Raw genomic sequence first — 16,324 nt, 5'->3', positions numbered from 1 at the left:
GATTCTCTCTCCCACTGTAAAATCCTGGTTATAAGGGCAAGTATCTTCCACCGTGAGGTAATTAGGCCAGATCAGCATGATACCCTCAACCGGGGTCTTACTTCACCGAGCTATGTTCCTGTCACTGTCCAATGCGCTGGTGATGCGTGGTGCAGGACGCCTCCATACATAGATTCCCCCAAGGCCATGCCTCGTGCTCTGTCAGATGGCTCTGGTGACACTGGCATGCACCAGTACTATGTAGCACTTTAAAGACTAACAAGATGGTTTATTAGGTGATGAGCTTTTGTGGACCTGACCCACTTCCTCAGATCAATTTGTGGAAGAAAATTGGCACAATTGATCTGAGGAAGTGGGTCTGGCCCACGAAAGCTCATCACCTAATAAACCATCTTGTTAGTCTTTAAAGTGCTACATAGTCCTGTCTTTTGTTTCAGCTGCACCAGACTAACACGGCTGCATCTCTCTCACTATGCACCAGTACTATGGGAGAAGTGCTGGTTCTTCTCATCACCAGACCAAAATATGTGAGTATCAAACCAGCTGCATGGCAATTAAGAATCTGCAGCTCTCAGGCTTGCAGGGCTCAGGCTATGGGCTGTTGAACTCCAGTGTAGACATTCAGGCTTGGACTAGAGCCCAGAATCTAGGACCCTGCAAGGTGGGAGCATCTCAGAGCTTGAGCTGCAGCATGAGCCCAAACATCTACGGAGCAATTAAACAGCCCCTTAATGGGAGCCCGATTCAGCTGGAGCATAGACCTCCTAAGGGACTTAGTCTGCAGCTTTCCTCAATCATTTTGGGGGGAGAGGTCTAGCACTCTGGTCCAACCAGACCAGAGCTACTGACTCAACCCCATGGTTAACCCCACTTTGTCACAGCCAGAGAAGGGTTTGTTTCATTTTTGCCAGAACCAAGATTGCCATCTAGTGGCTGCTGAATCTAATGCCATCAGATATTTGCCAAAGAAAGACATGTTGGAGCTAGATTCCTAAGGAAAGGGGAGGGGACCCTGGCTGGAATCATGCTCATGATCAACACGACATCTGTATAATGGGACCAATGTGGGAGAATGAATCTCAGAGCTGTGTTGCCTCTGGAGATCCCAGGCTATGGGTCTGAGAAAAGGGATGTGTAGGGACATTGGTGTGGGAAGTGTCCGGGCAAAGGTTCCCTAAGGAGTCCTCTGAAGGTCTGTCCTAACCCCAGATTCTTAGGAAAAGGCTTCCCTGTGGAGTTCTAGTGCAGTGTTTCTCAGCAACCAGTCCCTGAGATCTCCCTGACACAGTTTGGGAAGGCAGCATCCAGTCCTGGTATCAAAAAAGCTGAGAAATGCTGCTCATGGGCAGTCACACAGTCTATTTGCAAAGGTCCAAAGCTGTGAGTAGCTTTAATACTGTGGTATCCCCCCTTCTGTTGCTGGCAGGAAGTGGGAGAAGAGGGTGATGCTTATCCTCTGGGGTCCATGCTGGCCGCTAGAAGATTTCTGGGTGTAGGGGAAGATGCCATGTTCACCTACAAAGCACACAATTATTGGAGCCCAGGCTTCCTGAGAGAATTGCTTTTTTTTTTTTCCTCAATGGAGAACTGCAATAGCCACAATTCCCAGAGGAGTGTGGTGTAATTGTGATGGAACTGGAGCTGAAATTGTTCTTGACCAAGGATTCCAGATCCCTGGTATTTGCTTCCTTCTTTGATTGGCTATAAGCCATATTTGGTGCCTCCCAGACTGTGTCACAAGACTTACCTGTTCTTCCCATCTTTCCTGGAGGGGAGAAGTGCATGTATGGGAGGGTGTTCTATGACTCGGAATGTTGTCAGGATAGCTTCTTATTCAGATTTGTGAGCCATGGGAAGGTTTGTGCCTTTAGCTCATGTGATACACTTAAGAGATTCAGTTTAGTACATGTGAACTGTAAATAAATACATCAGCCCCTCCACTGTTGGGATGGAAGGGAGTCCATAGGGCTCAGCATCTTTTCAAGCTCTGCTCTTCCTCCAAAGGTCTTGATTTAATAAGCCCAGATCAGAAGCCGATCTCTTCTGGGAGGGGATTACACTCATATGCTTTTGAGAAACTAATTGGTTTATCTAATTGATGCCATTCCCATATGTACATGTTCCTCTGACAAATGTTTTAGAGTTTGTCGTTATTTCTGGTGGTGATTCTTGTTGAGCAGATACATTATGTAGAAATATGTTTAGTCTGTGTGCGCGCTGTCTACCTTCAGGGACTTGGCTTCAAATCCTGTGTTGATCAAAATGGAATGAGTCTCCACTGAGCCCTAAAACAAAGCCACTGTGCAGTTTAGCAGAGTTGTTTCTCTAGTCAGAAGCAAGCAGGATTGGAATTGTGGGATTGCGGGGTGGAAGAGGAGGGGGACGGATGTGGACCATGGTTAAGGTGCATTAGACAGAGCTGAATGTGAGGGAGCCCAGGATTGGAGTAGCAGATGTAGGATTGGAATTGAGGTGTGTGCAATGCTTAGGCATTTGGGGAGGGCAGGCTGGAATAGCCAAGGGCTGAGATTCAGATGGAGGGGCACTATGCAGATGGCCCAAGGATGAAAGTAATAAAGGGAGGCTGTAAGGTAGGACTTTCTTCTCTGGTGTCTTCCAGTCTGTGGCTGCATGATGTCAGGGCTGGGCTTTAGCAATATTTTGAGGAAAGTCAGCTTTGTCCAGTGATCAGAACATATCAAATGTTTTGGGTTCTAGCAGGGGAGTAACCCCAGGGTGGAGCAAGTGAAGGAGCTGCCCAGGCGACAAAGCTGGAGAGCAGGCCAGAAAAATGGGACGGACAGAAAAAAACCACAAAGCAGGGGAGGGACTCTGCAGTGGCACTGAGATCCCTTTGGTCTCACCAGACCCACTTCCATAACAGCAGGAGCCAGTTAAAAATTCAACAAACACTGCGGGAGCAAGTGGGAGTGGGTATTGTGGAATGGGTTGGAAGATACAGGAAATCCCCAACTAATAAATGAGTTATGTTTGAAAAGCTTGTTTGTAAGTTGGTTGTTTGGAACTTAGAACGCGTTTTCCCATAGAAACAATGTTGTAAATGGTAGTTAGGTTCCCAAACTAGTCCACAAAAGCCCATTTAACTCATAATGTAGCTGAAATACTGCATATTTGCAATGAAAAATAGTAGAAATAGTTTATTTTTTAATTTAACCTTGAATGCTGGTGCTTGAGGAAAAGCAGGCTTAATTAGAGGAGGATGAGACAGTAGGTGGAGATTCTGAAGAGGATTTCTGGGCATTCCCTGGCTGACCATGGGCCGAGCCGGAGGAGCAGGGAGTGGGGACGGCTTTGCAGTCCGTGGCTGGAGCGAAGTCGTGGTCCCCCTCCTGATTCTGTCCAGCCACTGAAACTATGTCTACACTAGAGGGTTTTTTTTTAAAATGGCTGTTTTTCCAAAAAAACTTCACTTAACGTCCACACTGCAATCGTGTTCTTTTAAAAAAAAAAAATTGAAAGAACAGAGGGTTTTTTCCGACAGCGGTAATCCTTTTTCTGCGAGATTGCGTGTGTGTGTGTGTGTGTGTGTGTGTGTGTGTGTGTGTGTGTGTGTGTGTGTACACCATGGTTAAGGTGCATTGTGCAGAGCTGAATGTGAGGGAGCCCAGGATTGGACGGGGAAGAAGGAGTTCTTTCGAAAGAAGAGGAAAAAGCACAGGTGCCCTGGTGGCCACTCCATCCACAGTAATCACAGCTGAAGTGCAAGATAGTGTCCATTCAGTGTGGACTCTCTCTTTCGGAAGAAGTTTTTTCGGAGGATCTCTTCTGGAAAAGCTTCTTCCGAAAGGAGCCTGCAGTCTAGACATAGCCTGGCTGTGCCACTTCCCCCTGCTCTCCTGAGGCTGCTGGTTTTGTTTGTATGTGCGGATGTTTTCTCTCTCTTTCGGAAGAAGTTTTTTCGGAGGATCTCTTCTGGAAAAGCTTCTTCCGAAAGAAGCTGCAGTCTAGACATAGCCTGGCTGTGCCACTTCCCCCTGCTCTCCTGAGGCTGCTGGTTTTGTTTGTCTGTGCGGATGTTTTAAGTCGAATGTTTGTAACTGGGGAAGTGCCTGCAGTCCTATGCAAGGCTCGTGTTTCTTGCACTAAAACACCTAGTGATGGCACTGGCTTCTTGTTCCACGTGCTTGGAGTGAGACCCTGGGCGAGACTGTTTCCAAAACAGTTGCATTCTAATGGGTCATTTTTCAAAAGCTTCTAACATAATCTCTTAACTCATTAGCTGAAATTTAAGAACATAAAAACATAAGAACAGCCATACTGGGTCTAGCCCAGTATCCTGTCTGCCAACAGTGGCCAATACCAGATGCCCCAGAGGGAGGAACACAATGTGATCTCTCGCCATCACTCACCTCCAGAGAAATAGCGACTAGGGATACCATTCCTACCCATCCTGGCTAATAGCCATTGATGGGCCTAACCTCCATGAATCAATCTAGCTCTTTTTTGAACCCTGTTAAAGTCCTAGTCTTCACCATATCCTCTGGCAAGGAGTTCCACAGGTTGACTGTGCGCTGAGTGAAGAACAACTTCCTTTTGTTTATTTTAAACCTGATGCTTATTAATTTCATTTGGTGACCCCCGTTCTTATATTGTGGGAACGATTCCTTATTAACTTTTTCCACACCAGTCATGATTTTATAGACCTCTATCATATCTCCCCCTTAGTCTTCTCTTTTCTAAGCTGAAAAGTCAAAGTCTTTTTAATCTTTCTTCATATGGGTCCTGTTCCAAACCCGTAATCATTTTTGTTGCGCTTTTCTGAACCTTTTCCTATGCCAACATATCTTTTTTGAGATGAGGTGACCACTTCTGTATGCAGTATTCAAGATGTGGGCATACCATGGTTTATATAGACACATTAAAATATTTTTGGTCTTATTCTCTATCCCTTTTTTAATGATTCCTAACATTCTTTTTGCTTTTTTTGACTGCTGCAGTACGAGTGGATATTTTCAGAGAATTATCCACAATGACTCCAAGATCTCTCTCTTGAATAGTTGTAGCTAAATTAGTCCCCATCGTATTATATGTATAGTTGGGAGTATTTTTTCCAACATGCATTCTTTACATTTATCAGCATTACATTTCATTTGCCATTTTGTTGCCCAATCACTTAGTTTGGTGAGATCTTTTTGAAGCTCTTCACTGTCTGCTTTGTTCTTAACTATCTTGAACAGTTTGGTACCATCTGCAAATTTTGCCACCTCTCTGTTTACCCTTTTCTCTAGATCATTTCTTTAAATCATTTGGCCTATTTATTATCAAACCAGGAGTGATTTTTGGTGACAATAGAGCACTTTGGCAAAGCTCTGTACATTTCTGACACAAGTTACAAGAGCAAAAGTTTAAATAGCAGCTTATCTCTGTGTCTCCATTTCCCATCTGTAAAATGGGGGATAACGGGCCTTCCCCGTCAAAACGCTCACAAGGTCTGTTAAGTGTTCACGTACGGTGTCCAAAACGCTAGCCACTAGCCACATGTGGCTGTTTGGTCAGTTGAGTGTGACTAGTTCACTATAACAGTAGCCACTATAGTGTCTGCTGCTTCAGAACTGGTCGGACACTACAAACTTAGATGGATCTTATCAGCAGGCGTATAAGGGCTGCAGGATAGAAAACAAGTAATAAATCACAGCTAAGAGGCCAAGAGAGGCATGAGGACAGAAATTGAGTTTGTTCCAGCTTGTGGGTGAAAGCGAGTCTGGGAGAGCGTCCGCTGAGCGTGCCAGATGAGTGACAGGCCGTGCAGGGAGCAAAGCCAAGTGGTTGGGGAATTTATGGTTCCCTCTGGTTGTCATCCCCACAAATCCTTTCAAAATGTCATTTGCTCTGAGCCAAGGCTGCATCTTCCCTCTGACTCCTGTGCTCTGGAGCAGAGAGCAGGCGGCAGACAGAGGCGAAGCATTGAGAGAGAGAGAGAGAGAGAGAGAGAGAGAGAGAGAGAGAATGAAACCAGAGGAATGAAGGGGGGGAGAGGGAGAAAAATGGAAGTGGGGGTGGTGGATTAGGACAAAAAGTGAGTGAAGGGCAAGAAAGTGTGCAGGATGTGGGGGAGGAAAGGGGGAAATGGTGCGAGTGATTCAAGAGAGGGGGATAATTTAGGTGCTAACTGGACCTGAGGGAAAGGAGAGGGTTTTCCTTTAACACAGGAATCCTGGGGCATTCAGGGGAGGCAGGCCCACTGCAGCCCCCACCCAGCTCTTGCTCCTGCCTCCTCAGTTTTAACTAGCTCCAAGCTCCTTGGGCTATTCCATATTGTACAGTATGTTCCCATAGAGAGCGTGTCCCAGGCCTGGCTCCTCTCCAAGTCTTCAGTGTCCAGCCCCTCTCCCCCACACAGCCCAGCCCCAGCTCCCCCTTCTCTCCAACAGCGCCTGCTGCATGAACATCTCTAAAGAAATAGACTGCAGTTCAAATGAATATCAGCTGGGAAATCTGATAGGCCAGCACAGAGGAACTTGAGACCCTGGGTGTCCTGTGCCTTCCAGCCAGCGTATCCTGAGCCTCAGAGCTTTTTAAGCAGCACAGGTGGGACTGAGAGGGTGTGTCCTAGGGTGGCCACAGAGTGAGGTGCAGAGAAGAATACAGGAACTGCACAGGCACAACAGCCTGCTTCAAATGGCGTATGCCTGACCTGAGAAAGCGATGGCACTTAGCAGCACGGTGCATGCAGGGCCCTAGTGCTTGAGCAGGGACATTGGAGTGGGGCAGAATAGGGAAGTACTTTGGGATTGTGCTCTGGTGAGTAGCACTGACCCCGACTCTCCCATCTCATGCTTCTTCCTTTGCTGGGTAGGGGAGGGAGGGAAGCCTCACAGGGAGAGCAGGAGCGAGAATGGGACAAGTTCTGTTCTGTTACCCTGCTGTAAATCTGTACCAGCTTCACTGGGTTAAATTAGGTAATTCTGGATCACCGAGGTGCCCCTGAGAGCAGAACAGGGCCCAGCAGGCACCATTCTCTTTCCTCTTTTGCCGACGTGTGAGTCAGGCCATAGAAGGCCCTTGCACGTATTTCTACTGACCCTGCTGCTGACTGGTATTTGTTCACCTAATAAACTTGTGTCCCTCCTCCCATCCCTTGAGGAAAGGAGCCTGACTCCTGTCTGCCAGGCCAGTGTGTTAAGCTGAGACCGCTCTGTGGGGCCCTAGGCAGGGCTGTCAGCAGAAACCAGCCAACTCCCCTGACTTGTATTTCTCCTTTGGGCTGAAGCCCAAGCTGTTTGAATGGTTGAGGGCAGGAGGGGCTGAAGAGGGAGCTGGGCTGAGGATGGGACCCCTGAGTTGGGGGTGCTGAAAGTGAGCCCAGGCATTGTCAGCACCTCGTCCCATGGCCCACGCTGAGGGGGAGCTCAGTTTGGGTCTTTGTAAGGTGCCTGTGAGTCTCTGCCTGCACCCAGGAGACGTCTCTGCAGGACGTGTCTATAATGGAGCCTAACAAGCAGTCCAGTCTTGCAGGAGCCACGTGTGCCTCTTCATTACACTAAGGACTCAGGCTGTTACCTCCCCATGGGCCCAACCTCCTGAACTGTGGTCAAGTGCCTTCAGAGGGTCCCAGGGCACTCAGTCACTCTAGTGATGGACAGACAGCATTAAACACCATCTGGGGGCTAGGATCCTGCTGGAGAAGAGCTGATGCTCATTCATTCATTTCTAGCATAACTCCCACAAACACAGCCCACCCAGGAACCATGCCGCTTTCTTACCATCCATAGGGGTCAGCAGCTGACCCCTTCTGTGTTACGGCCTGATTTTCTGTTCACTCCCAGACCTCTGGGAACCATCCGTCCCTTACAGGTACAGGCTTGGCCTGGTCTCCTTTCCATAGTCCTGGGCCCTGCCCCTATTTCAGTCTGGCTGTGGCCAGTGTCTCAGTGTGGTGGGGAAAGGAGAGAGATGGCCCCGGAGATAACTGGGCCCACGCTCAGACCTTGACTTGGCTCTGGAACTCGGCTAGCAGCCAGCTCAGTGTGAGCATTGATGGGACGCCAGCCTGTCTTGCTGAGGTGCTAGTCACGGGGAGCTTCACTAGCCCCTGGTGTCAAACCCAGACAGGGGCAGTTGCCACAGCCAGTCTGGAGGGGCTGGTTCGTGGATCCCGCCCAAGAGGAATGATTAACATTTCGCAAGCCAGAGATAGGAGGCTACCTGAGTCTCTAGGGGCAATGTGGAGTCAAGCAGGATCGTGAACCTAGGTCCCGCTTTCACCGTTAGCAGGCAGTGACCTTTACAACAGGGCCTCAGAATGCTTCCTCACTGCCCTGGGCTATGCAGTAGCAGCAGCTCTAGTCACAGGTCCTAGCACTGTGGCTGCCCTGCTAGGGGAGCCCACAGTTTGCATCTGTCGACAAGCTGGCTGCTAGGCCTGTGACACGTCTCAGTCCTCCCTAAATGGTGCCACACGCCTGCTGAGTAAGAGGCTCTAGGATCCAGTCCCCTGGGGCAGTCCCAGTTGGGGAGAGGGGAAACCCATCACTGCTCTCGGCTTTGTATCCTATGGAAGAATGGAGCCATCTCCAAGGACTCCCACTACATCTAGTGGGGGAGCAGCCTCTCGGTGATCCATGCTGCCAAAGGCTCTGGGACACGGCTGTGGAGTCGGGGAGCTGCTTCCGTACTGCGGCTGGCTCAGGAGACTTGGGTGGGAAGCAGTATCGTGAGAGTGTCTAAGGGTCACTTACTTTCCTGTTGCTTCTTTCACAATTAATGTTCATAAAACCAAGTGGTGGGACTCTTCCGAGAGCATCCTCCAGCCACAGGGAAGGCCTGCTCCCGTGCCCCCTACCCTGTCCCTAGACTGGGCGAGGTGGTCAGGTTTTACCCTGCCTGTTCCTTTTAGCTCTAGGTGCTCTCTGTATTCCTGTGCCCCAGAGCTTCTTCAGGCACTGGCTGACTGCCTTTGTGACTTCTGGTCTCAGCAGTTTGAGTTCCCAACCCCGCTCTTGCCAAAGACAGCATCTGAATCTGATTTTCCGCTTTGCACTGGGAAGGCTTCTACAAATCCTTGTTTTATTTGTCTGCAATTCAGGTCAGGTCTCATGGGGCCTTCTCCCTTGGCTCCCTCTCTTCCCTCCCCTGCCTTGTGTTCTCTAGTGCCTGACTGGAGCCTGTCGTGGCTAATGACACGGGGGCTTTTCTATCCCAACACTTAGTTAGTGCCCACAAATCTAGGGCCCCAATCTCCCACTGCAGGTTCCCTGTAGCAGCCAGTGGAGTCCTATGAATCAGGCCTCTACCAGGAAATAGGTTTAATGTGTGGGTGTGCCTCTGGGTCAGGGGAGGGGGGGGTTCCATCAGGGTGGGTTGAGCTATCAGCTGCATAGAGAGATGCCCCCAAAGATTCAGGTGCTTGAATAAACTCTTCAGATTGTGGCTCTGTAGAAATGCTGGGAGAGGAGATGTCTCCTCAGTGCCACAGGGTCTGGACTGGGCTGCCGCAAGGACGTACCAAAGATTGTCTGTGGCCATGGGCAGGCCATGGTGCAGCCCACCTGGCAGGGATGTGAATCCAACAGGAACTGTTTCCTTTGCGATCATTTGCAGTTCTCTCACACGCTCCTTTCCCTCAGGTTTTGGCTGCACCGGGGGTAAGAACCTGTAGAGTCTGCCCCTGACCGGCCGCTTTGCATGCAGTCTCTTGAGTGTGGCTCACAGCTGTGTGGGGGCCATAGGGGCACCGGGAAGGCTGCTTTCTCTGGCAGGCCATGACAAATCACGCTTGCCACTGGTTTACTCTTGCAGTAATTACGGGGCTCCTGGTGCCTCAGTGAAAGCGACAGAAATAGCCCCAGGTTGTCAATGCCCTGTTCTCCTTTCTGCTGGTACCAACTGGCATAATGAGCCCTGATGCCTCAGTGGCTCCCCTGGGAAGGGGGCAAGGGCTGCTCAGTGCGTTAAAGGTGCCAGGGATTTCTTCATCTCGTTAACATCCTGCAATAGCTGCCTGCAGCCAGGCTAAATAATTGTAGCTCCAGGCTGACAGCGTGCCCTAGAAAGCAAGCACCAGGTCTAGCAAATGAGCCACATTGGCTTAGGGGGTGCGGGTGTTTGCTGGGGCAGGGATAATCTCTGTGTAGGCAGGTCTGGCTGGCTGGAGGGAGTGGAGGGCCTTGTCACTAAGCTGTGGCCTGCAGCCCACACTCCTCTTTTAGGCTAATTATTGCTGGAAGGCTGAGTCCTGAGCTGGGAAGTTGGCAGGCAACCCTCCCCCCCATCTCCTCCTTCAGTCACCCTGCATGTCTTGGGCATGTCAAAGTCCCCTGTGGGCTCCAGCAATGCTTTGGGCTCACAAAGGTGGTTCCTGTGCCTCGCCTCTCCAGGTCATTGGGCCAGAACTCCTGGGCTGGGCGGGGTGAGAGGCCAAGAGGCCCAGCCCAGGGTGAATCTGCGTTGGGTTAATCACACTGCAGTGGATCCGTTCCTCAGCGAAATATTGCTCAGGTGTGGATACGAGTTAGTCACATAACATTTGCCTACACTGCAGTAACACCCCCCTCTCCCGCTGGCCTGAGCCAGGTGACACAGGCTGTTCAACAGGGTGTTGATACTCAGGTCTGGGTGGAGATGAGGCTCTAGGACCCTGCAGGGGGGGAGTGCTGGCTCAAACTGCAGCTGGTGCTCCAGGAGCCTGACTCAGCTGGCACAGGCTAGCCAGGGTGCCTTGCCGCAGTGTAGGCAGGTGGCTGACGTGTTGCTCGGGAGACTGATGCTCAGACTTCAAGCAAGATGCTGGGCCAGGGCCGGGGGTATATGCTGTGCTCCCCAAGGTGCAGCTGCTGGGCCTGGCATTCTCCTGGGGGACAGTGAGTTCAGTGTGGGAGAGAAAAGCCCCTGGAATCTACAGTGGGTACCTTGTGTCTGTGCGGCGAGAGGGTGGGGACAGCTGCACTGTAGCCCCTGCCATGGCTGGGACGCTGCATTGTGTATGCAAATTACAAAAGCACGATGGGGCTTGTGTGCAGGCATCTCATTAGACTTCATCCTATGCTGGGACTGAAGGCCTGAGGGGTCAGTAGGCATGAGGGGCAGGACTGTTATGGAGACCAAGACAGGGGAGCAGCTGCTGGGGGTGATGTGGGTGAGAGAGGATCAGGCAGCGCACAGGGTGATGGGCCATGTGGAGGGAGGATGCAGCAGATGATCAAGGAGCATCTGTACTTCTAGAAAGAAACAGGCAGAACCTCTCCAGCTCACTCAGGCTTTTGACCCCTTTGGGCACAGATAGGTAGGTGTGGCTCATACCAACTGGTCTCCTCTCACTCCTGTGCTGGCACGGCCTACTCAGATACAAACGTGGGTGGCTGCTGAGCCACAGAACTATTTTAGTGCACTAGCTTGAGTAGACGAGTGTAGCTCTATCACTTGGTGTGATGCTCACGCCTCTTTATTTCATCAGCTGGGCCTGGCGATCCAGTGGGAGCCCCGCTCCGTGCTGCTCCCACCCTGCCCTGCCTCGGGGAGGGGAAAGCATGCACCTCGAGAGCTTTCAGACGTGCATCCAGAGCTCTGCTAGCACCTCGTTCTGACTGACTTTAAATGATCTCTCAGCTCCGATATGCAGCCTCCCTCTACCGAGCCCTCTGGCCAAGAGACTGCATGTGGACTGGGGCTACAGGAATCCCTTGCCCAGCAGGCCTCATCCCTCTACCTGGCCTCTTACCACCTCAGCATGCTGAACGTTGGCCTCCCCTCTGAGCCACCCTTCTGCCTGGATGGGCCTAAGCAGGGCAGGTGCTCGGCCATTGGGCTGAAGAGTGAAATATTGTTGGTGGCTCTCTGATGTTCAAAGCCTGCCCCAGAGGCTGTAGCTCCCAAAGGGGTTTCTCAGTGCTGCAGGTCACACTCTCATTACCTGATCTGGGGCCTGCTGTTGTTTCTTTTCCAGGTCCTGCTTTCCAGAAGGAGCCATTTGCTGTTGGAGACCCACGTGAGTTCTTCCCACACCCCGGCACCTTTCCCCGGATCATGCAATCCTAGGGCTGGAAGAGACCTCAGGAGGTCATCAAGTCCAGCCCCCTGCCCAAAGCAGGATGCCAGGCCCTGATATAGCCCATTATTTTGTTGGGGTCTGTAGTGGGGTCAGAAAGGCCTAGTTATCCTCTTTTTCGTCCCTGCACATCCACTGCCCGCTGGCCCGCATGAGACAGGGACACAACTGAGGCAGGGGCATATGCACTTGCTCACCATTGCCCTGGCTGGGGACTGGCTTAAGGCCGCTCAAATGGTTACAGTGAACAGGGTTGTACAGTCCCCTGGACTGGCACCTCTCCTGAGGGCTGAAGAACATCAATGGTCAGAGGGGAGATGCAGAGGAAGGCTGCTCAGCTGTTGCCCAGGCTGGACCTGTCCTGTCTGTGTTCACTCCCATGGCTGTTCGTTTGGCCCCTTCACTAGCACCCAATTGCCATGTAAAGTTGTGGGCTGACTGGCCAGGGCACTGTTCACAGAGAAGGCCAAACGTCCTGCATTCACCATCAGTCTCCATCACTCTCGTGAGGCCTGGTAAAACAGCTGCTGAAAATGGCGTCTCAGCAGGACAGGGAGAACTGAACCTGCTGCTTTGCCTTGCCACGGAGGAGCGGCTGCAGCTTCCAACCCCACCAGGCCATTCTCACTCTCATTACCCCAAGGGAGCCATGTATCCCCATCAGTGTCTTCCAGGGAGCAGGAGCCCTTTCAGGGGAAGTCAACCAGCAGAAAACAAGAAGCAGACAGCAGGGGGCAGGATTTCCATGGTAAATGCCTTGAGCATGGGCTGGGAGCTCTGTTAGCTGGACCCTTCCTTTGGCTTCACTCTTTAGCGCTTCCCTTTGGAGCTTTTTGTTTCTCCATAATCTCATGCCATGATTAAAAACAAAGCCAAGAGAGGCTTCCAAGGCTATTCACTTTGGAGCACAAACTGCTGCCGTGAACAGCTCCTGGGGAGAGGGCTGCCGGGGCAGATGGGAATGGTACAACACAATGAGATTTTCAAGCATTTGCTACAAACAACATTGGTCTGGGAAAATGCTAAGGTTTAAAGAGACACGACTGCTCAGATTAAGCAACCGCTCACTTAGCTCCCTTCGCTTTCTCACAGTGGCTGCTTTTCAGCTACAGCTTCAGTTACGGGGAGGCAACAAGAGTCTTTTCTCCAGATTGTGAGAGAGGGAAGGAGGCTGAAATTCACTCCATTCATCTGGGTGCAGAATGCAAGAAGGAGACACCATTAAAAGAAATTGGATCTGTTCTGCTGCTAATTACACGGGTACCATCCCAGTAAAACCAATGGAGTGTAAGAGGTATAAGTGAGCATAATGTAGCCTTCTCTTGCCTTAAGTCTGCATCTTCTCCCCATCTCATTAGAATAGATGTAATAAGAAGAATGTCCTATGAAAACCAAAATGCCCTGTCTACATTCCTCAGTCCTGACCTACAGCCCTCCTGCTCCTCTCCCATTACTCTGCTATTCCAGCCCTGGTCTGTTCACACACAGCTTTGCTCATACATCTCAATCCTGGTCTGAAGCTTCCTGTTATTCCAGCCTTGGGCTCCTCTCAGACAGCTCTGCTGGCGAAGCTCCATTGTAAAAAGTCTAATATTCAGAGCTAAAAAGTGTATCCCAGTAGAACTAGAGGGTACGGGGAGAGATATGGGAGTGGTGATAGGAAAAAGCAATTAGGGAGAAAGGGATATAATTGTCCACTCTTTTTTGGCAAAACCAGAGGCAACATGCAAAGAAACAATATGGCTAAACTCTTGGGAAACTTGGTGAAAGGAGCCCACGATGGCCGAGGCAGGAGAGGGCAGAAGGATGCCTGTGTGTAATATTCTTCCTTTCTCTCCTCCGCACTGCAGAATTCATGCATAACCTCTCTGCTCAGCCCTGGCAGATGAAAATGGCCAACCTTACCTATGACAACTTCACCAATGGCAACCGATCTGAGGTGGCCTTGCAGCATCCTTCTAACCACTATAAAACTGTAGAGCTCGTCTTCATTGCCACGGTAACAGGCTCGCTCAGTCTGGTCACTGTGGTGGGGAACATCCTGGTCATGCTGTCCATCAAAGTGAACCGCCAGCTTCAGACTGTGAACAACTACTTCCTTTTCAGCCTGGCTTGTGCTGACCTGATCATCGGGGTCTTTTCCATGAACCTCTACACTGTCTATATCATCAAAGGTTATTGGCCTCTGGGGGCTGTGGTGTGTGACCTCTGGCTGGCGCTGGACTATGTGGTGAGCAACGCCTCTGTCATGAACTTACTCATCATCAGTTTTGACCGGTATTTCTGTGTCACCAAGCCCCTGACTTACCCGGCTCGTAGGACCACCAAGATGGCAGGGCTGATGATTGCAGCAGCTTGGATATTGTCCTTTGTTCTCTGGGCTCCTGCCATTTTGTTCTGGCAGTTCATTGTTGGGAAGAGGACAGTCCCGGAGCGGGAGTGCTACATCCAGTTCCTGTCTAATCCAGCTGTGACTTTTGGCACAGCCATTGCTGCTTTCTACCTCCCAGTGGTTATCATGACTGTGCTTTACATTCACATCTCCTTGGCCAGCAGGAGCCGAGTGCGGAGGCACAAACCAGAGAGCAAGAAGGAGAAGAGCGCTAAGCCACTCAGCTTCTTTAAGAGCCCGCTGATCAAACAGAACAACAACAATTCTCCCAAGAGGGCAGTGGAGGTGAAGGAGGAGGTGAGGAATGGTAAAGTGGAGGACCAACCCTTAGCACAGACAGAGGCTGCAGGCCAGCAAGAAGAGAAGGAGACCTCCAATGAATCCAGCACAGTCAGTATCACCCAGACCACAAAAGAGAAGCAGATGGCAGAAATTTTACCAGCTGGGCAAGGGCAGAGTCCTGCCCCCCCACGGGTTAACGTGGCCTCCAAGTGGTCCAAAATTAAGATAGTCACCAAGCAGACTGGTACTGAATGTGTCACAGCCATTGAGATTGTCCCAGCTAAGACAGCGGCCTCTGCCCAGAACACCCTGTCGAACAGTCGCCCAGCCAATGTTGCCAGGAAGTTTGCCAGCATTGCCAGGAGTCAGGTGCGGAAGAAGCGCCAGATGGCAGCCAGGGAGAAAAAAGTCACCCGAACCATATTTGCCATCCTGCTTGCCTTCATTTTAACATGGACTCCTTACAATGTGATGGTCCTTATTAATACCTTCTGTGAGACCTGCGTGCCAGAGACAGTGTGGTCTATTGGGTACTGGCTCTGCTATGTCAACAGCACCATCAACCCAGCCTGCTATGCCCTCTGTAATGCCACTTTCAAGAAAACCTTTAAGCACCTTCTCATGTGCCAGTACAGGAACATTGGCACCGCCAGATAAGCTGCACTGAGGGACTGCTTGGCAGGGTTGCAAAGACTCATTCCTTTGCCTCTTCTTTTAGGGAGTTCTCTGCTCCCCACTCACAAGAGACATGGACGGTTCAGAGCTTCCACACGACGCCCTTCTCCCAGTGCGGAAGAAAATCCAAAGCAGCTGTCAGATCCAGCTCTTGTAATCGTTTTCAGCCTAGGGAGTCACCTGAGGAGCCCTCAGCTCAACACAAAGAGCAGTGCCTCTTCCTACACAACCTCTGCCTCTGCACTGGAAGAAAACAAGGAAGAGCATGTCCCTACCACCAGGTGCCATGGTTACCTTGAACTCCACGTGGCTCTTCCCTCTGGTAACGTTGGCTGATTTGGCAGCTATCTTTTGTTCTCTAGGTAAAACCATGGAGTTTCTAAATGGGTTCCCTGCTGATCACACCTGTGTGCTGGCTTGTGTCACTGTGCAACAAGACACCACGTAACTGAAATCCTTCTCCCACCAACTGAGCATCCTGATGGCTTTGCAGTGAGCATGGAGAGAAGGTTCCTGGTGTCATGAGGGGTTCAACAGGGTCTTAAACCCAAGAGAAAAAGCCACTTTGTCATACATCAGGTGTCCAATGATTCCTTTTGGATGAGCCTGGACTGGCTGGAAAAGGCCCGTTAGACTACCAGGCTGTCTCCCTGGGGCCAGGATGGGATTGTTCTCAATCATGCATTCTCTAGTGGCTTTAATCATCCCAAGGAATGGATGGGGCTCCCCCCTTCCCTCTGGGGAGGTGACTTTCTGGCCTGAGCCATCCGCTGTCCATCCTCAGGGTTCCCTTTCTGAACTCCATCCCCTCCCTGCAGGGGCTGGAGGTAGAGCCTGATGGAGTGAGACACTTGTTTCTAGGTGATAAGCATAACATCAAATGTCATCCTGAAAAGCAAAAGAGCTTTTAAAACTGCAAGGAAAAAAATGTCAGTGTGCGAGATTTATCTGCTCAGCCCTGAGGGAATGTG

The 16,324-nt window shown here is 50.7% G+C and overlaps 1 protein-coding gene across 1 annotated transcript in view; it reads left to right on the top strand.

Annotated features, from left to right (window-relative positions):
- CHRM4 (cholinergic receptor muscarinic 4) overlaps positions 1 to 15,755 on the top strand; it is a 39,543-nt gene extending 23,788 nt beyond the window's left edge. The window contains exons 2-3 of the mRNA XM_014570585.4: positions 11,903 to 11,944; positions 13,855 to 15,755. Coding sequence (XP_014426071.2) covers positions 11,903 to 11,944; positions 13,855 to 15,335 — 1,523 coding nt within the window. The 3' untranslated portion in view covers positions 15,336 to 15,755. The remainder of the gene's footprint in view (positions 1 to 11,902; positions 11,945 to 13,854) is intronic.
- The last annotated feature ends 569 nt before the right edge of the window (positions 15,756 to 16,324 follow it).

Source organism: Pelodiscus sinensis, chromosome 5 (genome assembly GCF_052426305.1).
Source record: "Pelodiscus sinensis isolate ZL-2025 chromosome 5, ASM5242630v1, whole genome shotgun sequence".
Classification (NCBI taxonomy): domain Eukaryota; kingdom Metazoa; phylum Chordata; order Testudines; family Trionychidae; genus Pelodiscus; species Pelodiscus sinensis.
Note: the sequence above shows the minus strand (reverse complement) of the source record. Positions and strands in the feature narration are given on the sequence as shown.